Genomic DNA, 22,934 nt, shown 5'->3' on the forward strand with positions numbered 1-22,934 from the left:
CAGCCATTCTAATCGGTGTGAGATGGTATCTCATTGTGGTCTTAATTTGCATCTCTCTAATAGCTAGTGAAGCTGAACATTTTTTCATGTGTTTCTTGGCCATTTGTATTTCCTCTTCAGAGAACTGTCTTTTCATATCTTTTGCCCATTTTATAATTGGGCCGTCTGTACTACTGTCATTGAGTTGTAGGATTTCTTTATATATGCAAGATATCAGTCTTTTGTCAGATACATGGTTTCCAAAAATTTTTTCCCATTGAGTTGGCTGCCTCTTTACCTTTTTGAGAAATTCCTTTGAGGTGCAGAAACTTCTAAGCTTGAGGATTTCCCATTTATCTATTTTTTCTTTTGTTGCTTGTGCTTTGGGTGTAAAGTCTAGGAAGTGGCCGCCTAATACAAGGTCTTGAAGATGTTTTCCTATATTATCTTCTAGGAGTTTTATGGTACTTTCTTTTATATTGAGATCTTTCGTCCATTTTGAGTTAATTTTTGTGTAGGGTGTGAGGTACGGGTCCTCTTTCATTCTTTTGGATATGGATATCCAACTCTCCCAGCCCCATGTGTTGAATAGAACATTATGACTCAGTTCAGTGACTTTGGGGGCCTTATCAAAGATCAGTCGGCCATAGATCTGAGAGTCTATCTCTGAATTCTCAATTCGATTCCATTGATCTATATGTCTATCTTTGTGCCCGTACCATGCTGTTTTAACAACTGTGGCTTTATAATAAGCTTCAAAGTCAGGGAGTGTAAGTCCTCCCACTTCATTTTTCTTTTTTAGAGTGTCTTTAGCAATTCGAGGCATCTTCCCTTTCCAAATAAATTTGATAACTAGCTTTTCCAAGTCTGCAAAGTAGGTTGTTGGAATTTTGATTGGGATTGCATTGAATCTGTAGATGAGTTTGGGTAGAATTGACATCTTAATGACATTTAGCCTTCCTATCCATGAACATGGAATATTTTTCCATCTTTTAAGGTCCCCTTCTATTTCTTTTAGTAGAGTTATGTAGTTTTCTTTGTATAGGTCTTTTACATCTTTGGTTAAGTTTATTCCTAGGTACTTGATTTTTTTAGTTGCTATTGAAAATGGTATCTTTTTCTTGAGTGTCTCTTCAGTTTGTTCATTTCTAGCATATAGAAACATTACTGACTTATGGGCATTAATCTTGTATCCCGCTACTTTGCTAAATTTGTTTATTAGCTCTAGTAGCTGTATCGTCGATTTCTCAGGGTTTTCTAGATATAAGATCATATCATCTGCAAACAATGACAGTTTTACTTCTTCTTTTCCAATTTGGATGCCTTTTATTTCTTTGTCTTGCCTGATTGCCCTGGCTAGTACTTCCAGCACAATGTCGAATAACAGTGGTGACAGCAGGCATCCTTGTCTTGTTCCTGATCTTAGAGGGAAGGCTTTCAGTCTCTCACCATTGAGTACTATGCTGGCTGTGGTTTTTTCATACATGCTCTTTATCATGTTGAGGAAGTTTCCTTCAATTCCTACCTTTTGAAGTGTTTTTATCAAAAAGGGATGTTGGATTTTGTCAAATGCTTTTTCAGCATCTATTGAGATGATCAATTGATTTTTCCCTTTTGACTTGTTAATGTGTTGTAATACATTGATTGATTTTCTTACGTTGAACCATCCTTGCATGCCTGGAATGAACCCCACTTAGTCATGGTGTATGATTTTTTTAATGTGTCTTTGGATTCGATTTGCAAGTATTTTGTTGAGGATTTTTACATCTATATTCATTAGGGAGATTGGCCGGTAGTTTTCCTTTTTTGTAGCATCTTTGCCTGGTTTTGGTATTAGATTGATGTTAGCTTCATAAAATGAGTTGGGTAGTGTTCCATTTTCTTCAATGTTTTGAAAGAGTTTGAGTAAGATTGGTGTCAGTTCTTTCTGGAAAGTTTGGTAGAATTCCCCTGTGAAGCCATCTGGCCCTGGGCATTTATTTGTGGGAAGATTTTTGATGACTGATTGGGTCTCTTTGCTTGTGATGGGTTGGTTGAGGTCTTCTATTTCTTCTCTGGTCAGTCTAGGTTGTTCATATGTTTCCAGGAAATTGTCCATTTCCTCTACATTATCCAGTTTGTTGCCATACAGTTGTTCATAATATCCTCTTATAATTTTTTTAATTTCTTCAGGATCTGCAGTTATGTCACCTTTTTCATTCATTATTTTGTTTATATGGGTCTTCTCTCTTTTTGATTTTGTCAGTCTAGCTAGGGGCTTGTCAATCTTGTTGATCTTCTCAAAGAACCAACTTTTGGTGATATTTATCCTCTATTGTTTTTTTTTTCTCTATGTCATTTATTTCTGCTTTAATCCTTGTTATTTCTTTTCTTCTACTTGGTTTAGGATTGCTTTGCTGTTCATTTTCTAGCTTCTTCAGTTGATCCATTAGTTCTTTGATTTTGGCTCTTTCTTCCTTTTTAATATATGCGTTTAGTTCTATAAATTTCCCCCTTAGCACTGCTTTTGCTGCATCCCATAGGTTTTGGTATGTTGTGTTCTCATTTTCATTCGTCTCTATATATTTAGCAATTTCTCTTGCTATTTCTTCTTTAACCCACTGATTGTTTAGGAGTGTGTTGTTTAACCTCCAGGTATTTGTGAATTTTCTAAGTCTCTGATGGTTATTGACTTCTAATTGTATTCCATTGTGGTCAGAGAATGTGCTTTGAATAATTTCAATCTTTTTAAATTTATTGAGGCTTGTTTTATGTCCCAGCATATGATCTATTCTGGAGAAAGTTCCATGAGTACTAGAAAAGTATGTGTATCCTGGTGATTTGGGATGTAATGTCCTGTATATGTCTGTTAAATCTAATTCATTTATCAGATTGTTTAGGTTTTCAATTTCCTTATTGGTCTTCTGTCTGGTTGATCTATCTATAGGAGAGAGTGATGTGTTGAAGTCTCCCACAATTATTGTGGAAACATCAATTGCTTCCTTTAGTTTTGCCAGTGTTTCTCTCATGTATTTTGTGGCACCTTGATTGGGTGCAAAGACATTTATGATTGTTATTTCTTCTTGTTGAATTGCCCCTTTTATTAGTATGTAGTGGCCTTCTTTGTCTCTCAAAACATCCCTGCATTTAAAGTCTATTTTATCTGAGATTAATATTGCTACACCTGCTTTCTTTTGGCTGTAGCTTGCATGAAATATTTTTTTCCATCCTTTCACTTTCAGTTTCTTTGTGTCCCTGTGTCTAAGATGAGTCTCTTGTATGCAACATATTGATGGTTCATTTTTTTTGATCCATTCTGAGAATCTATATCTTTTAAATGGGGAGTTTAATCCATTTACATTCAACGTTATAACCGTGAAGGCATTTCTTGAATCAGCCATCTTATCCTTTGGTTTATGTTTGTCATATTTTTCCCCTCTGACTATTAATATCCTTTATTGTACCCATACCAAATCTCTTTAGTACTGAAACTTTCTCCAAGTCTCTCTGTCCTTTCTTTGTTTCTCTGTCTGTAGGGCTCCCTTGAGTATCTCCAGTAGGGCAGGTCTCTTGTTAGCAAATTCTCTCAGCATTTGTTTGTCTGTGAAAAATTTAAGCTCTCCCTCAAATTTGAAGGAGAGCTTTGCTGGATAAAGAATTGTTGGCTGGAAATTTTTCTCACTCAGAATTTTAAATATATCGTGCCACTGCCTTCTCTCCTCCATGGTGGCTGCTGAGTAGTCACTACTTAGTCTTATGCTGTTTCCTTTGTATGTGGTGAATTGCTTTTCTCTTGCTGCTTTCAGAACTTGCTCCTTCTCTTCTATGTTTGACAGTGTGATCAGAATATGTCTCGGAGTGGGTTTATTTGGATTTATTCTATTTGGAGTTCGCTGAGCATTTATGATTTGTGTATTTATGTTGTTTAGAAGATTTGGGAAGTTTTCCCCAACAATTTCTTTGAATACTCTTCCTAGACCTTTACCCTTTTCTTCCCCTTCTGGAACACCAATGAGTCTTATATTCAGACGTTTCATATTATCTATCATATCCCTGAGGTCCATTTCGATTTTTTCAATTTTTTTCCCCATTCTTTCTTTTATGCTTTCATTTTCCATTATGTCATCTTCCAGGTCACTGATTCGTTGTTCAACTTCCTCTTGTACTATGAGTGTCCAGAATCTTTTTAATTTGGTCAACAGTTTCTTTAATTTCCATAAGTTCATCCATTTTTTTATTTAGTCTTGCAATGTCTTCTTTATGCTCTTCTAGGGTCTTCTTGATCTCCTTTGTATCCCGTACTATGGTCTCATTGTTTATCTTTAGTTCTTTGAGTAGCTGCTCTAGGTGCTGTGTCTCTTCTGATCTTTTGATTTGGGTGCTTGGGCTTGGGTTATCCATATCGTCTGGTTTTTTCATATGCTTTATAATTTTCTGTTGTTTTTGGCCTCTTGGCATTTGCTGAACTTGATAGGGTTCTTTTAGGATTTGTAGACCAATTGAAGTCCTTATCTCTAATTTATCAGATCTACAGCTTTGTGGAGTACACTTTCTCTAACTAACCAGCAGGTGGCGTCCACGAGCCACCGGTTCTCCACAAGCCAGTTCTCCCCTGCTTAGCCTTTTTGGTGAGTGGGGGAGTGAGTCTTGTGGGGTCCAATTGGTATACCAACCTTGTGTGTGTAGTTGGTGTTGCCCGCCCTGTATATGGGGCGTGTTTCTGGGCAGTCAGGGAGGGGGGGTGGCTCTAACAATCAAATCTCCCTGGTGATCCTAGAGTTTTAAAGCTGCTGCAATAGTCTAATCCTTCAGTTCAGTCCTGCCACAGTTTATCTCTGCCACTGACCCACAAGTCCTTGGTATTGGCGTATGGCTCCTGAGACTTGCAAGTGGGCCCCTCTTCCAGGCTGTGCACCCCGGGTCCTCTGTTGAGGGATGACTGTGCTATGTCACAGGTGAGTGCCGTCCCCCCAGGGCAGTTCTGGGCTGCTGGGCTGTGTAGGGAGGCTCCCAGTCTGCCGAAATGATGACTGAATGGGGCTTTGATAATTCACACTGCTCCACCTTCCCAACTCTGGGACAATCAGCTGAGGTTGCAGGGAAGGCTAATGTCCACGCCCAGTTTTGTGGTGTATGCCTGTTATTTGAAGCGCTTCCATCACACTGGGTTGTCTGGGGCAGCTCTGGGCTATGGGGCTGGCGATGGGCAGGAGTGTTTCCTGTCCACCAGGATGATGGCTGTGAGCAGACACCCCCCTTTTCTTGGGAAGTTGTGGTGTTTAGTGAATTTTCTCAGCCACTGGATTATTGCCTTTTGTCTCAGAGCTCTCTTAGTTTTGCTCTTGTCTTGACCTGCCCAAATTGCAAGTCTTTGAAGCTTTCTGTATTGGACTTCTTAGAGTAATTGTTTTAGAAAAAGAAAAAAGGATTAAAAAAAAGGGCCCTCCTCAGAGATCTAATGGGCTATTGAAATGCTAAGAGACAAAGCAATTAGGGCCATTAAGGAAAGGTCCACAGGGCAGAGAGATCAGCTTTTCTTTGGGATTTGCATATGAGCCTCAGGGCTTGAGCTTCCCCTTTCTATGTTCACCAGAACTCCAAAAATCCTCCGCTTTTATTTTGGAGTTTTTCGTGTTGTTTTTTCTATGCCTGTCTCCTCTCTGCTGGGCTGGCTGCTCTCAGATTCTCTGGTGTCTGGTCTCAGTCTATCTATGGTTGGAGTTTGGATCAGTAGAATGAGTTTCTGACAAGGGCTGCCACTGCAGTTCTCCCTTCTCCTTCCCAGAGCTGACAGCCCCTCCTCCCACGGGACTGAGCCTGGCAGGGAGGGGTGCGGGTCCCCTGGCCACAAAGACTTACAGATTTCGCTGATCTCAGCAGTTCCACGTTTTCATGAGTGTTGTATGAAGTATGCCCAAAGTCAGATTGCTCTGTGGTGTCCAGTCCACGCAGTTCCTGGCTTTCTACCTACTTTCCTGGAGGAGTAACTAAAACATACAGCTCACCAGTCCGCCATCTTGCCCCGCCTCCCCCTCAAGTCGATATGTATTTACAGAGCTCATGTACTGTGCCTTTATCAGGCTGTGCCCATTGGGTGCCTAAACAAGAACAGATAGCTTCGGATAGGCTCTGAGGAAACACAGGACTTGAAGGATATGGTGTCAGAGAAATCTGTAAGAAGAGATACAACTTCAACTCCAATCTAAAGAAGGGGTGTGTCATGGCTTAGGAAGAGGCACCTATTTCACTTATTTTCTCAGAGATATAACACTTGCAGAAATAAGAGTCAGAAAATACTCTATTTTCAAGAACAGGTTCTTGCCAAGGAGAGATACAAGATATTTTTTCAGGATCTCATTTTATTTTCTCAATTTTTAAAAATTTCTGTGGCTTTCCCTATGCTGTAGATAACCCATCTCCTGAAAAGAAAGTCCATATTTCCTTGATATAACAGTTTAAAGGCCAAGAGGTGAGAAGGATTGCCAGTGAAGGCCCAGAGAATGAGGAGGGTAAGAAGAGATAGTGGGTCTTTCTGAAATGTTGATGTGTATAATCCTTTTGGAACTTCTTAGAAAAGGATATTGCCACTCCCACTTTAAGAACTAGTGGTTTTGAGCATTTAATATGGTGCTGACAAACTACACATTCACTTACTAACCCTTGTTTCAGATTTCCCAGCCTGCCTGTCCCAGCATGCCTGTCCCCTGAGAAGTGTTAGAATTGGGTGTCATCTCTGAAAAACTATATTTTGCTGTTTCTCTGTTTCTGTCAACCATGTAAAAGGTTCTAGCCAGAGGCTGCTCTCTCCTGTTAGGCACAGAGACTGTCCATCTCTGGTATGAATCTAGAAGGAGGGGCTGGGGTGATATTTCCAGTGTGTTGCTAACATTCTCTACCTCCTGTTTTCATTCAGCAACAGCAGGCTGCACCGGTGGAGGGAGCTGCTGGAGCACAGAGGGTTATGGCTTTATATGACTTCCAGGCCCGCAGCCCCCGAGAAGTCACCATGAAGAAAGATGATGTCTTATTTCTACTCAGTTCCATCAACAAGGTTACTTTCCCTTCTAAGCTTCTTTCCATCAACAAGGTGGCTCTTCTAAAACCATCTCTCCCAACACTGCCAGTGTTCACATTTTGGCCAGCCAACACTTTTCTATCACTTTCTCTCTTAAATAACTAAAATTGATTGAGTAATATCTTTCCTCTAGATATTGTGCAAGTTCCTGTGCATACATTTTCCAATCTTAATAGCAGTTCTATGAGTTAGGATTATAATTTCAATTTTACAGTTAAAAAAATGACAATTCGAAGAGCTTAAGTAATTTCCCTAAGGACACATAAACCACGAGTGACAATTCTGTAATATGTTTATAGGACTGCACTGTCTCTTTCTTCTCATATCTTTGCTCATTCCTCTTCTGTGCCTGATAAAAGATACGGTTTATTCTAAATCTTATCAACCTGATTTTCTTTAGACCCATGTGAACAGTGGGAAAATATCGACTAGGATTTTAAATATATTTTTCGTAAGAGCTCAAGTAGTTTTATATTCTAATAGCTAGTAAATAAATAAATATCTAAAAATTCTTGGGAAGAAAGGAAGAAAGAATGGGATATTTTTCCTCTGAGGAAAAGTGAATTCCTTGAAGAGGTAAGATGTTTCATTATCAAATGAATTGTATTCCAGTCCCCCTTTCTCTTTGCCCAGTTCTATTTCACTTCATTGTTCTCTGACACTATCTCCATAGTGGTTAGTGTAGCACTCCCCCAGATATTCTGGGGAGCAGGGTGAAAATTAAGTAAAAATTATTCAGGTAAGTGAATTTCAGGGCAACCCACAATTTTTGGGAGTTCTAGGAAAGGGATAGAGGAGGAAAAAATCTAGTGTAAGATTGCATACACAGATGCACCAGTGGAGGGAGCTGCTGGAGCACAGAGGGTTGTGGCTTTATATGACTTCCAGGCCATATAAGAAGAAGCCTAGTTCAGTTCTGACTCCATGGGTTTTTTGTGAATTCCTTGTTGGACAGGGTATCCCATCATTAGGAGAACTGTCTTTGGGTTTTGAAAAACTCTCCAAACTTAAGGGTCTAACATCAAATGTCAGATTCCTAGATTTTGGAGGCTTATGCCTGCAATTCCTGCAACTCCTCATTTAACTTCTCTGTAATATGTAAAAATATGCCATCCAAAAGCTTCTCTTGGCCATTGGCTTGTATCTGTGCCTAGAGACATAGTAATGAGAGCAGAAACCTCTCCTGTTTATGGATTTTACAAGTACTAAGGAAGGAGTCAGGATGTACTCTCTTTTCAGGACTGGTGGAAAGTAGAAACTGATGATCACCAAGGCTTTGTCCCAGCTGTCTATGTCAGGAAACTGGCCCATGATGAGTTTCCAATGCTCCCACGGAGGCAACGAGAAGAGCCGGGCAGCATTACCCAGCGCCAGGAGCAGATTGAGAACCAGTAAGTTCTGAAACCTGAAGAACTGGACAGTGTTTGGCTAAACATTTCCTTTTGGTCAAAGACACTCTTCTTATGATTCTGCATCTGTTAAAAGATGAGAGATGTCATTCAAAATTCACAGATTTCAAGAACCAAAAGAAATACCTAGAGTCTTTCAAATACTTCAGTTTTTATATGAGAAAAGAGAACCCCCAAACTCCCTGAGGTCAGACACTTAATAGACCCATGTCTACTGACTCCCTGCCCATGGTTCTTTCACATTTGTCAAAGTTCTTCTGATTTTCATTTGAACTTTGTTTGCTACATAATAAGCTGTCTCATAATCATTTGCCACTTGGCATGTGAAAAGTTCACTTTCATAGACTGAGAAAAATATGTTGTCAGCCATGTTACTGGAACCTTGACACCTTTATTATTTTTAAATGTAACACTGTGTGTTTGTCTCTGTGCTTCTAATGCCATTTTCCTTCCATCTTCATTCCCTCCTCTCCTACTTCTTCTACTTCTTTTGATTTTTTCCTCTCTCTCCATTTTGTTCCTTTCATTCTCTTTTCTGTGCCTCCACTATTCTGTGTTTTCTCTATCTCTGATTCTGCCTTTCCCATTTTCTTGGCTTCTTCACCCAGGTACCAGTCCCTCCTCGATCGGGCAGAAGAGCGCAGACGTCATCTATTAAAACGTTACAATGAGTTTTGGCTGGACTATGAGGCAAGAGACATGCTGAACTGGATCAGAGACAAAAAGGCAGAAAACACTATGGTGGAAATAGATGATGTTTGGGAGCTGCAGAAAAAGTTTGATGAGTTCCAAACGGTGAGAAAGAGGAATCTTATCTTCTAGACATTTTCTTGAGGATTGTCGTGATTTCCTTTTATCCCCTATTTCCTCCTATGTGATCCCTTAATTTACTTCACACTTGCTAAATATTTCCCTCAAGGCCATTGAGAGCTCTGTAGCTCAGATCTTCCTATGGGTGTTGCAGGCATTAAGAACTGGAAAGGAGAGGGAGAGGAAAATAGTCAGCACAACTTTGCAGCCCTCAGTTTCTGCCACTCCCAAATCCTGCTAGGAGTGCTGGTCTCCCGCAATTCTTCAAAATTTCCCCACCACCATGCTGTGTTCCTGATGCCCAGTTTGAGATGGCTGCTGTGGGGCTTTGTGTCACATTTAATCTTGGGAGAGGAGTTGAGCTGGGAAGAGAAGAACAACCTGACCTTACAGTTTTTTAAATATATTCCTACCTTAACCCTTTTCATTCCCCTTTCTTCCCTCAATTTATTCCATTATCTTGATTAGTAGTGAGTATAAATTTATTCTTTCCTTTCTTTTTTTATGATACCTTCCACATAGAATTTTGTCAACTTTAAAAATGTGTGTGTGTATATATATATATATATATATATATATATGTGTGTGTATATATATATACACACACACACAAATATTAGTCTAGAATAGAAAAGTGAAATAAATGGGGATGCAAATATAAAATTATAAAATAATATCAAGAATGAGAATTCCATGAATGAATTTATTGAAGCATCATTTTTTAATGTATTGAATAATTTTCTGACCATAGACATAGTAATGAGCTTCCCAAAGCTTTTTTGTACATATCTCCAAATATAAACAGATTGCATCACCTTGAAACATAACTCAGTCAAAGAAATATTCTATACAAGGTGGAGGAAGCTATAGAGGTAGAAAATAATATTCTATGGTTCTGATGGTGTAACTTAATCCAGAGGAAGATTTTGAGAAATCTAGAAAAATGTACGTGCATCATACTTCAGCTTTCTTGGCCAAGTTTGTGATAGCCATTGGGCATCAGGGAGTTTAAGAGTGCACTCTACTCACTGGCAGATTGAAAGAGGGCAACAGTGTGTATTGAATGAGGTTAGGATTAGGCGTTGATATTCAGCTAAGAGAGGGCAGGGATGAACAAGTAAGTTCTTGAGAATAAGTTTTACACTGTTTGGGGCAAATCTTTTCACCCAGGATTTGAAGACCAATGAGCCTCGGCTGAGGGATATCAACAAGGTGGCTGATGATCTGCTATTTGAATCCCTTTTAACACCGGAAGGAGCTCAAATCCGGCAGGTAACTAATGTTTCCTCCATCCCTCCTCACTGCTAGACTGGGCTTTGTGAGTCTTCATTTCTCTTTAGTCTATTCAACTTTATATTCTGCAGGTCAGCTAGGTACATGGAGAAGGCAATGGCAATGTGCAGCTAGCTATGGAAAAAGTCAAGGACAAATTATCTAGTCTGACCATTTTTATTGTCAAAGCAAATATAGTTAAAACAAGCTAAAAAAAAAAGTCAAGCTCATTTTTTTTTTTTTTTTCACTTTAACAGGTGTCCTTGATGCTCCCATAATAGGTGTTGGGTTGAGGGGAGAAATGAACATCAGGATCATCAATTCAGATTAGCTTCAGGTGGTAGTATTAGCTAGTTCAGGGACTAGGAACCTGGATGTCAGGAGAATTGCATTTTAAGTCCTGGTTCTCTGTGTGTCCGTGGGCAAGCCAATTCATTTCTAAGGACCTTGGTTCCCACATCTGTAAAGCAAGACTATTGGATAGCACAATATCTAAGTTTCCCTTTACTTTTTGTTCTGTGCACCACTAAATTGAACATAAAGTTCCTGACTGACACCCAAAAATCTAACTTTCTTATTAAAATTTTGGAATAGATATGTTTGAACTGACCTGAAAAATTTAAATTGCAACACACATTCATCCCCACTACCACACACATATAGGAAATTCAGTGCTCAAATACATGAATGCAAAGAATGTAGATAAAGGAACCGTTAGAGTGGGAAGGAAGTAATCAGAAAGTTTACTTAAAGGTGTATGTTCTTATGAACTTATGGAAGAAGGAAAAGAATATGTCAGCAGAGATGGGAGAGAGGGAATGCTGGGTTTGATTCATTGTTCTGGACCTATGGTTCCTTGAAGACCTAACATATATTTATGCAATGTTCTATCCAGTTCTCTGGATTGTCATAAACCAGTGAGGAGGAATCCCCTGCCTCTTTTTGTGGTGGATGTCATATGATAAAAGGGAGAAGGAATATTTACGTGAACAATTTATTTACTGCTGCAGAAAATAGGGCTGTAAGGGACTACTTGGTTTATTCAACCGAGAATGCAAAAAGGTATTAAATTTCTCCTAGAGAAATGTGATAGCATCCAACCAATGAGGCAATACTTTCCACTCATTTTTCAGCCATTATAATGAAGCCTCTTTGGCAAAACCATCAATTGCTGCTCCAGAATTGATGGGTCCACCTGGAACATCATTTTGGGAAAAAAAGAAATCTCTCTACCATGCTGGCATAAATGAGGCCCAAATGCATGCTCTCCAAAAAAACAGTAAAGCTATACATTTTTGGAAGGAAATAACATGAGAGCAGCAATGATTTAAGTTCTGTCTAGTCTTTAGCACCACTGAACTATCTGAGTGAGCTCTCTGGCTAATGTCTGATGTGCCTGCCCATTTTAGGAGCTGAATGCCCGCTGGGACTCCCTGCAGAGGCTTGCAGAAGAACAGCGCCAACTGCTGGGAAGTGCCCATGCTGTCCAGATGTTTCACAGGTGAAAATTTTAACTCCGGAAAAGCAGTGCTCTCTAGGACTCACTCAAAGATCCCCAAGTCTAGTTGCTATGGTAGATTGACAGCTACTAGTGTAACCCTTCTTCCTGAGATAGAGCCACTTTGCTAATAGGAGACCAAGTGTGTCAGTAGTAGATTCCTTACTTGACACATAAAACACTCCAAGATAATCAATTTCACTTTTCTTGTGCCTAGACCCTAGTACGTGGTAGTCTATAAGATGGTTCTGAGATAGTGAATGAAACTTTAAGTAGATACAAGAGGCTTAAGTAATTACATTTCTGAACCAAAAGTGGATGGTAGACTACATTGACTCTGTTTATTTAAGGTTTGTTTTAACATCTGATTTCCAAACCCATATCTCCATTGAAAAAGCAAACACACAAGCAAATGAACAAAAAAACAGAGACCAAACACCTTCTCTGTGTATAAAAGTATTCTTGAAGATTCAAGAGAGAGAAAACCAAGACCCAGTTGTTTAGAATGACTTAAGATGGAAGGCCGTGAAATATAATGGTTGAGCATGTGGCTTTGCAGACTGACCACCTGGTTCAATTTTGGGCTCAGCCATTTAGCACTGGTATAATCTGGGAAAATACTTATCCTCCTTAATTATACTTCAGTGTCTTCATTTTTGAAATGGGAATGATAGTAGTAACTGTGCCTCAGAGAGCTGTTGTAAAGATTAAATGAGCCTCAGTGCCTAGCACACAAAAATTGATGATGATGATGGTGGTGGTGGTGGTGCTGTGTGGTGGTGGTAGTGACAGTCACTGATGACTCCTTGTGAGCCCAGCCAGTCTGCCTCTGGTGCACATGATTGCCCCCTGTGTCTTTACTCTCTTGCGTACCAGAGAAGCAGATGACACGAAGGAGAAGATTGAGAAGAAGTGCCAGGCCCTCAGTGCTGCTGACCCTGGCTCAGACCTGTTCAGTGTTCAAGCCCTTCAGCGACAGCATGAGGGCTTTGAGAGAGACCTGGTGCCCCTGGGGGAGAAGGTAAGACAGCATGTGCTTTCAAGCTTTTTCGACACATTCCTCTTCATGTTTACACCTAGTAAAAATATTCTGGGGTTCTTTCTCAGCCCCTTATTCTTACATTTCTCTTTATCTTGCTCCGTACTTGTTCTTGTACCCTGTCCCTAAGGCAAGGACAATAAAATATGACCCAAGACCATAAACACGTGGTGAAGACATGTTGGAAATAAAAAAACCCCTCCTAGCCAAATGGCTACCTTAATTTTCCTTGCCACTTTAGTGGGTTCCAAGTGACCATTACCTGCCCAAAGCTAGTGAGAGACAAGCAGCCAAGGATGGCCAGGCCTATGCCTGAGCATGCAGTGTTTCTTCACCCTGGGGTCAAACGCACTTTCCCAACGCTATCCTGGCCCAGAAGTGGACTCCTGAGCTTGCCAGTGGCACTCTGGATAAAACAGAGGCATCATACAGCTTGGCATTATTATATAGAACAAAAAGCACAGAAGATATCTATATTGAAAAGATCTTCACCAGCAGACTCATCATGTTGGCTAAAAAGGGGTTGGTATCATTATTTTATAAAGTAGCAAGATGCGATTTTACATCACTGATATCTATGGGAAAATGAGCACTGAGGGTCCAGACTCCTCCTTTTTTTAAGTTTTAAACTTTTTATTGTAGTAACAAATATAAAACTCAGAATTTCCCATTTTAAATGCATTCAAGTGTACAAATCAGTAGTATTAATTACATTCACAATATTGTGCTACTATTACTGCTATACACTGCCCCTAATTTTTCATCACTTCAAACAGAAGTTCTTTATTTGTTAAGCTATAACTCTCCCACCCCCTGCCTGGTAACCTATAAACTGCTATCAGTCTCTATGAAGTTTGCTTTTTCTAGTGCCTCATATAAATGAGGTCATACAATATTTATCTTTTTATATCTGGCTTGTTTCACTCAACATAGTATCTTCAAGGTTAATCCTGGTTGTAGCATGCATCAGAGCTTCATTACTTTTTGTAACAAAATAATATTCCATTGAACATATATACCACATTTTGTTTATCAATTCATCTGTTGATTGACATTTTGGCTATTGCAGTAATACTGTTATGAACATCGATGTACAAATGACTGTTTGATTCCCTGCTTTCAATTCTTTGGGGTATATACCAAGAAGTGGGATTGCCAAGTCATATGGTAATTCTATTTTCAATTTTCTGATGAACCATCAAACTTATTTGTACAGTGGCTACGCCATTCTACAGTGCCACCAGCCATGTATAAAGGTTCCTATTCCTCTGCATCCTCACCAACAATTATTTTCTGTTTTATGAATAATAGCCACCCTAATGGGTGTCAAGTGGTATCTCATGGTTTTGATTTGCATTACCCTGTGGACCAACAATATTAAGACTCTTTTCATTTGTGTGTCTTCCTTAGACAACTGTCTATTTAAGTCTTTTGTGTATTTTTATTTGGGTTATATATCTTTTGCTGCTGAGTTGTAGCAGTTCTTTATATATTCTGGATATGAAACACTTATTAGGTATGTATTCTATAGGTTGTCTTTGCACTTTTTTTATAGTGCCCTTTGACATACAAAAGTTTTAAATTTTGACAAAGTCCATTTTATCTACTTTTCCTTCATTGCCCATAGTTTTGGTGCCATGTCTAAAAAATCACTACCAAATCCAAAGTTACTAAGGTTCTCCCTTTTGTTTTATTGTAGGATTTTTATGGTTTTAGCTCATATGTTTAGATCCTTGATTCATTTAGAGTTAATTTTTGTATATAGTGTGAGGTAGAGGTCCAAATTCATTCTGTTTCAAGTGGAAATCCAGTTTTGCCATCACAATTATTTTGCTAGGAGTCAGGTTTGAGTCTAGGCTGGTTAGTGGAGCTCTTTAACCTCTCCAGGTGACCATCCTGGGGGAAACAGCGGAGCGGCTCAGTGAGTCCCATCCAGATGCCATGGAGGACCTTCAGTGGCAGCGAAAAGAGCTGAATGAGGCCTGGGATGACCTGCTGGGGCTGACAGAGGATCGTAAGGAGAATCTAAGTGAGGCCCAGAAATTCTACTTGTTCCTCAGCAAGGCCAGGTAAAGTCAAAGGCAGACTTTCACCAGTGGGGGTGGGAATCCCCATGTTTGGCCTGGGACTCCATGAGCCATCTGGGTACGGGTGCCGTGCTGTTCACTGCTGGGTTTGGATGGCACTGCTATGTCCGGTTCTCTTTACCTTTAGTAAAGACCAAAATTTCAGGGCCGATACCTTAAGAAATTGAAACCATCTAGGCTGATTAAGTGAGCTTCTGATGAGTGTACATGACATGTAAGACACTGTGACAGGAGTTGTGAGGACCCCGTACTTTCATACTATGGGGAAGCAAAAAGCAAAGATAACCGTGTAAAACATGATATGGCCCAAAACATGCATCCCTAACAAACACCAGAAGAAATTCAGAGGTGAAGAGAACAACTGATACATTGTAGAGAAAGTAGCATTTTACTGAGCATTATTATTGAGGATTTTAACCAGTGGGATAGAAGGGAAAGACATTAATGTAGGGGAACTGTGCAAACAAAGGCATAAGGATAAGACAAATACAGCATGTTCATGGGGCAGGGAGTGTTCAGGGTAGCAAGAGTCTGAATTTTATATGTCAGGGGTATAAGGAGAAGTAGCAACAAATGAGATTCAAAATGTTGGGATCAAATCCTGGAGAATTTGGAGTGTCTTTTAACAAGTTTAGACTTTAGCACAAAAATCACCTGGCAAATGCACATTTTACCTGTTAAGCTCTTCCCTCAGCCTACCCCTGTAACCTGCATCTGATCCCACAGAACCCTTAGACCCAGCTTCACTCACCATTAGGAAGGTTTGGGGAAAAATGTGGTTTGTCACCTTCAAGTACCTTGCTCCCTCTGTCTTTGCCTGCCACCTTTCTGAGTAAACCTGAACCTTAGCAGGACCAGAGAATCTCCAGCTTGGCAGGTCAGGCAAATCCTCATCATATCAGTCTACTTGGAGAAACTTTTAGAGTTGAGGGTGGGTCAGGGATCTAGTCCAGATGTTTCCTTCTAGTAACATCACATAGGTCAAACCATTTACCCTCTCAGAGCTCATTTCATCATCTCCAAAATGGAAACAAAAGAATTACTAGCATTTTATACAGGATTATTACAAGCATTGAAATCTATATATGAAGTGATTTTTCAAATGCAAGGGTTTGCTATCCTTAAGTGATACAGGGCAAATCGTTAAATCTCAGATGTGTGAAGCATGTAAAGTCAGATAGAAGACATTAATCTGGAAATGTTTACTAGAGAGGGAAAAGCCATAGGACAGACATCCCTGTAGAAGGTTTCAAGGTGTTCTTATCAATGCCAATGCCAATATGTCTGTTTGTCTAGGGACCTGCAGAATTGCATCAGTGGCATTGGTGGCATGGTGTCATCACAGGAGCTAGCCGAGGACTTAACTGGCACAGAGATCATGCTGGAGCGACACCAGGTGTGACTGCAAAACCACAGCCACTGATCACTTGATCTCACAACCACCCTTCATTTTACAATTTTTGGTGTAATCGGCCTCACCAGTTTCTGCCCACTTTTTCCCACAGGAGCATCGTGCTGACATGGAGGCAGAAGCTCCCACCTTCCAGGCCTTAGAGGACTTTGGTGCACAACTGATAGACAGCGGGCACCGTGATAGCCCTGAAATTGAAAATAAGCTTCAAGCTGTCAGACTAGAGAGACAAGATTTGGAGAAAGCTTGGGAACAACGCAAGAGGATGCTAGACCAATGTCTGGGTTTGAAGGTACAGAAAATTGCCAATAGCTGAGCAGGGTTAGTCTCAGTCTGTTCCTTCTGTGCAATTTTACATGGTTAGGATAGGCTCTTAGTACACTGGCCTTTCCATGCGGTAAACCAAGGGCACCTCTTGAACATCTGACATTGGATTCTCTGCTTTGCAGACTGATCATTGTGGTGTTCTTTGCCCTTATCCCTGTTAGAAAAGCCAAACAATGTGGGGGTCAGTCCTGAGCATGGATTTCAGTGATTGTCATTTATTTATTTACTTGCTTGCTTGCTTATTTATTTTTTTAATTGAGAAAATATGTGTGCAGGGCCCTGGGGACACAAAGATTGATAATATAAGATCTCTTTTCTTAAGTGGTGAAATTAGACATGTTAGTTCTCATAGAGTAAGGTGATAATTAATAAAACAAAAAGCATGGATTACTCTGAGGTTAAAGAGGAGGGAGCAATACACATTTTTTTTTTTTGAAGGAAGAGAGTGGGGCTGTCACAGGCTACTCTGAAATGTAGCGTTTACTGGAGTCTTACAGAAATAGCTAGCAGGTATTTACCAGGTGTAGAGTATGGGGAAGGGTGTCCCAATTTTGGGATATAGCTTATATAAACACATAAAATATATGTTCAGGGAAGAGTAAAAGATCCAGTATAGATAAGATTCATGGCATGAGTGCTGTAGTATGTATGGTGCTGTGTGTACTGTGTGTCCCATAAATGCTTTGGGTTTGGGGGTTATGGCTATCAGAGTAAACAAACTCCAGTCTTTTCTTTCCTAGGAAAGATGATCTGACATTGACTTTTCCCTTTTCAAAACATCTTAATAACACTTGTTATTTGCTATGTGGCTCTCTTGTCTTTATCTCTGCTTCAAACAAGGCAAGTTCTTACCTCATTAATTCTAATTTTCCTGATTTTCCCAATACCTCTAAGTTACTTTAGATCAATCTCTAATTTACCTGCCCACTCAAAGTTCCCTGTCAGGGAGACTCTCCCTGAATTCACCTAACATTCATGTGTCTCTGACCTGTAGAAATTTGAGGGATGACTGGAAGATTGTCAAAATGCTAATACTAACACTACTAATAATATCTTCTCATTTTTAACAAAAACTCATAGACCCTGTTCTAGTTTGCTAATGCTGCTGGAATGCAAAACACCAGAGATGGATTGGCTTTTATAAAAGGGGGTTTATTTGTTTACACAGTTACAGTCTTAAGGCCATAAAGAGTCCAAAGTAATGCATCAGCAACCAGATACCTTCACTGGAGGATGGCCAATGGCGTCCGGAAAACCTCTGTTAGCTGGGAAGGCACGTGGCTGGCATCTGCTCCAAACTTCTGGTTTCAAAATGGTTTTCTCCCAAGACGTTCCTCTCTAGGCTGCAGTTCCTCAAAAATTTTGCTCTTAATTGCACTTGGGATATTTGTCCTCTCTCAGCTTCTCCGGAGCAAGTCTGCTTTCAATGGCCGTTTTCAAACTGTCTCTCATCTGCAGCTCCTGTGCTTTCTTCAGTGTCTCTCTTGGCTGTAGCAAACTGCTCCTTCTGTCTGAGCTCTCATATAGTGCTCCGGTAATTTAATTCAGACCTACCCTGAATGGGTGGGCCAACACCTCCACGGAAATTATCCAATCAGAGTCATCACCCACAGTTGGGTGGGGCGCATGTCCATGGAAACACTCAAAGAATTTCAATCTAATTAACACTGATAGGTCTGCACACACAAGATTACATCAAAGATAACGGCATTTGGGGGACATAATACATTTGAACTGGCACAGACACTTATGTATCAATTCTCTATAATGTGGATTGTACATTTCCTTGCTGCCAATTTGAACTCTAACTTTTAATATTTCCCACTCTTCATGTTTCTCTAGTTGCCTTTCTACTCCCTTTGCCATAAGAGATATACTCTACTTCAAATAAAGTTTGGAGTGTGTATTGCTTTTAGCAACCCATGCTAGTGCTTAGTCCTTTTGTATTTCTTGAATTAAGTTTGCAGATGTCATACTGAGAGAGGAAGACATCTTTAATTCTTCATCCTCTCTAAGGAGTCCTGTGACCTTTCTTTAAACCATATTTCTTCTTTCTTAAAAAAAAAAATCCATGATTTATCTCACCACAGTTTATCTGCTGCTAAACAGCTGTTGAGAATTACATAGCTCAGGTCTTTCTCAGATATGTCTGGCAATCATAATGCTTGGAAAAAATATATAAGTTTGAACTGGAAAAAGGGGTGGGTTGCTTCCAGGAGTTGGAGGAGGCTATTCTCCATATTCCTGAAGCCACTACACCACAATGAGAACTGAGGCTCTGGTCCCTAGAAAACTTTAGGAATATCTCATTGTTCTTTCTGGAGGGCTTACTGCCTTTCTAAGAATTAGACCAGCATTGACTGAGCATTGCTTTTACATTTTGAACAAGGTTAACTGCATTTATAGTTTATCCCAAGCAAAGATCCATAAGGAAAATTATACATTGAACAACTGAATTAATGAATGCATTCATGGGGCCAGAATGCCAAAAAAAAGTTCCCAGGAAATCAATATCCACACATGTAAGATAATTAAAATGTTGATGTGGTAAGTAAAGGTGGGATTAATCAGTTTACTGTTCACATTTTACCCCACACTCAATTTCATTACCCTCCCCCACCATGAACACATACATACATACACACACACACACATACTTCTTGGAACAATATTAGAATTCTGCAGGATCTCTTATGGTCAATATTATGAGAAAGGGATAAGAACATTTCCTTTGTCACCCTGGAATGAATGCACCATATGCCTCTAACTTTATTCCCCATAGTTGTTCCAAGGGAACTGTGATCAGGCTGAGAGCTGGATGGTGGCCCGTGAGAATTTCCTGAGGTCAGATGACAAGGACTCCTTAGACAGCCTGGAGGCCTTGATGAAGAAACGTGATGATTTAGACAAAGCAATCACTGCCCAGGTAATAACAACTAATATAATAGTTCCAAGAATAACTACTAGTGATATAACAAAAATCCTACACATTTGCGCAGTTTTATCATTTATAGGTATTTAGAAACCCATTTGCTCCTTGTAGAAAACTCTGAGGTAGTCAGGCACCCTCTACAATGGCCCTTGGACCCCATGTCAAAGTTGACTGGTGGTGACTATTAGATGTTTCTCCTCCTGTTGAGTTGAAATTCACCTCTCCTGTACAAGCATTTAAACTTTTGTTCTGGATCTGACCCCTGAAGCTACAAAGATAGCTATCTCTATTGCTTTCTAGGAAGGAGTCTTAGATTGCTCCAAGAATCTAATACCCAGGCATCTGGACTCTTTCCTTTTCCTTTCTCCAGGAAGGGAAGATCACTGACCTAAAACATTTTGCTGAGCAACTCATAGCTGATGACCACTATGCCAAGGAGGAGATTGCTGCCCGACTCCAACGGGTGCTGGACAGGTCAGGCCTGGGTGATTGTTTTGCGAGTTACAGGAAGATGTAGCAAAAAGACCTTTTTGCTAGCATTCAGCCTGAAAGGACCTTTCCAGATGCCTAAAAGTGACCTTGGCATCTTGGGGAACTTTCTAACCTGGACTCATAGAATGAAAGGGTTGGATGGTACATTAGAAATTATCTGATTCAGCTGTTGCATTTTATATCTGGAAATAATGAGACTGTGTGAGAGGAGAAGGGACAGGCTGGTGAATGGGAACATTCATGGATATGACATCAGAGCTTGGGGAAAGGGTGGAGTGCAGAGAGTGTTCTGACCCTTCCTCCAGGTGGAATGCTCTCAAAGCACTGATGATTGCTGAGAGGACAAAGCTTGGAGACTACGCTGACCTGAAACAGTTCTACCGTGACCTCAAGGAGATAAGGGAGTGGATCAGTGAGATGCTGCCCACAGCCTGTGATGAGTCCTACAAAGACCCTACCAACATTCAGGCAAGTTCAAAATAGGACTCTAAGAAAACTTCACCATCCGCAGATTGTTAGTTGAATGGTCATCCTCCTATACTGAAACTCCCCTACTTTTGAGGCTGCTGTCCCTGCCCTTAGGAATTCTTGAGTCTGATGTGGAGTGAGTTCTTGAGAAATACTGACAGAAATATTAACTCTTCCTTGTAATCAGAAGTTAACTTATCCTGCTTCCCTAAAAAAGAGGATCAATTTTGTTTCTGCTTTGCCTTCAGAGGAAATACCTGAAACACCAGGCTTTTAAAAATGAGGTTGATGGCCGAACTGAGCAGGTAGAAGGAGTCATCAGTCTGGGGAGCTCTCTGATTGAGCGGAACGCATGTGATGGCAATGAAGAGAACATGAAGGTAGGGTTTCAGCTCAGGATGAGTTCTTGGCCACAAAGGGACATGAACAGAAATCTTTTTGCTCTTTCAATATTTCCATCTATAGGGATATGGAATATTTTCTGTGGTTTAGTCTTCCCTTTGATTGTTGCACAACAGAAGAGGAAAACAGATGCTCAGACTTTTATCACTTCCATCATACCCAGTATCCAGAACTCCAGGAAAGCTTTTGACTTAATTCCTAAGTCTTTTCATGCTTGTTCTATATTTTCTGCTTCTACTGTCAATCATCCTTTGGCATTTGGATTTCAATCTCTTTAATCAGACTGGCACCCTTCCTTCAAACTACCCTTTCTTCCAACACCCACAGTTGTGTCCCAGATTAAGTATAATTGGTTTAAAATTTATGACATTCAAGTACCAGCAAATTTTGGTAAGTCCCTCCTCTCCTTCCAGAGCCTCCATACATTGTCCTCTCAGGTTATCACAGGATCCAGGCCTCTAACCACTCTAATGACTCCTTGCTTTCCTTGGGTTAGGAACAACTGGAAGAGCTGGAAAAACAATGGAACCACCTGCTTGAGAGGACAACTGACAAAGGGCAGAAGCTCAATGAGGCCAGTCGCCAGCAGAGGTTCAACACAGGCATCCGGGACTTTGAGTTCTGGCTCTCAGAGGTAATAGAACCTGGAAATGTTGGGGGCACAGGAGCATCAGATGGATGGAGATGAGGGACACCTGTTTTGCTACAAGAAGGCATTGAGACTCTAAGTCTTTCTGTACAGTAAGGATGTAAATTAACCAACAAACTATCCAGTAACCTAGCAAAACAGCAGAAATGCCAGGATCTCAGCTCATCTAGGGGAATTTGTGTCATGGAGAAATCATAGGTTGCCTGTGTTTGAAGAAACCTTGAAGACCATCTAATCACCCATCAAATTCAGAAATCCTTACTGTGCTGTCTCTGACAAGAATTTTTCTGGCCTATACTTGCAATATATATATATAAAATGGCAGGGGAAGCATTAACTTATAAGGCAGATCATTCCATCTTTGGGAAGATTTCACTGTTGAGACATTTTCCCTTGTATTGAGCTGAAATATGCCTGTTTTAATTCTCTCCCTAAAGACACACACTAAATTAGAATAGTTTTCTCCTTGGCTGTTTTCTTCAGCTGTTTCAAAATTTTCTTCACATCAGTTGGTTTCAAGTCTTCAGAACATGCATCACTCGTTCTACTGATCACTGTGGTGATCAGAACTGATCCTGATGTTGAAGGTAAGTCATATCAGTGCAAAACAGAGTGTTCAGAGTATTAGAGGATCCAGTATTCAGGATACTCTATATATGCTGATGCAGCCTAAGAATGTTGGTGACTCCTTTCTTGGGAGGAATGTGTTGATCCAGTATAAAGGCCTAAAAGAAGAGAGGTTGCAGTAGGAAAAGGAAATCCAAGCTGAAACGGAAAGTTGAGTTGAATTTAGATGCTTAAGGAAAAGCCTCACTGAAATCCTCTTTTGCCCTCTGATTCTTCTCTATCCAGATTCAGACTTTGATTTCACACTGAGGAATAAAATGCAAGTGCAAGTCCTAAATCTCCGTCAGTAGGGTTCCATCAATATGATCATTCATATGTTGCCTAAGCTGGAAGAGACTTCAATGACATTAATGATACTAACCCCACCATCACTTCCAACAGCAATTTACTGAACATGTGGCACTTAGCAACCATCACAACAACCCTGTTCAGCCAGCAGTATTAAATATTTGTTTAATACTCAGACATTTTCAGCAAC

At 40.2% G+C, this 22,934-nt stretch overlaps 1 protein-coding gene across 1 annotated transcript in view; it reads left to right on the forward strand.

The window, feature by feature from the left end:
- The window catches only part of SPTA1 (spectrin alpha, erythrocytic 1), a 77,386-nt gene that overhangs the window by 31,170 nt on the left and 23,282 nt on the right, over positions 1 to 22,934 (forward strand). Inside the window, exons 21-34 of the mRNA XM_037825628.1 lie at positions 6,872 to 7,009; positions 8,273 to 8,424; positions 9,051 to 9,237; positions 10,423 to 10,524; positions 11,934 to 12,025; positions 12,899 to 13,043; positions 14,949 to 15,130; positions 16,445 to 16,544; positions 16,654 to 16,851; positions 19,669 to 19,812; positions 20,189 to 20,292; positions 20,616 to 20,778; positions 21,027 to 21,158; positions 21,677 to 21,814. Of these exons, the coding sequence (XP_037681556.1) occupies positions 6,872 to 7,009; positions 8,273 to 8,424; positions 9,051 to 9,237; positions 10,423 to 10,524; positions 11,934 to 12,025; positions 12,899 to 13,043; positions 14,949 to 15,130; positions 16,445 to 16,544; positions 16,654 to 16,851; positions 19,669 to 19,812; positions 20,189 to 20,292; positions 20,616 to 20,778; positions 21,027 to 21,158; positions 21,677 to 21,814 (1,977 nt within the window). The remainder of the gene's footprint in view (positions 1 to 6,871; positions 7,010 to 8,272; positions 8,425 to 9,050; positions 9,238 to 10,422; positions 10,525 to 11,933; positions 12,026 to 12,898; positions 13,044 to 14,948; positions 15,131 to 16,444; positions 16,545 to 16,653; positions 16,852 to 19,668; positions 19,813 to 20,188; positions 20,293 to 20,615; positions 20,779 to 21,026; positions 21,159 to 21,676; positions 21,815 to 22,934) is intronic.

This window comes from Choloepus didactylus, chromosome 2 (genome assembly GCF_015220235.1).
Source record: "Choloepus didactylus isolate mChoDid1 chromosome 2, mChoDid1.pri, whole genome shotgun sequence".
NCBI classification, from domain to species: domain Eukaryota; kingdom Metazoa; phylum Chordata; class Mammalia; order Pilosa; family Megalonychidae; genus Choloepus; species Choloepus didactylus.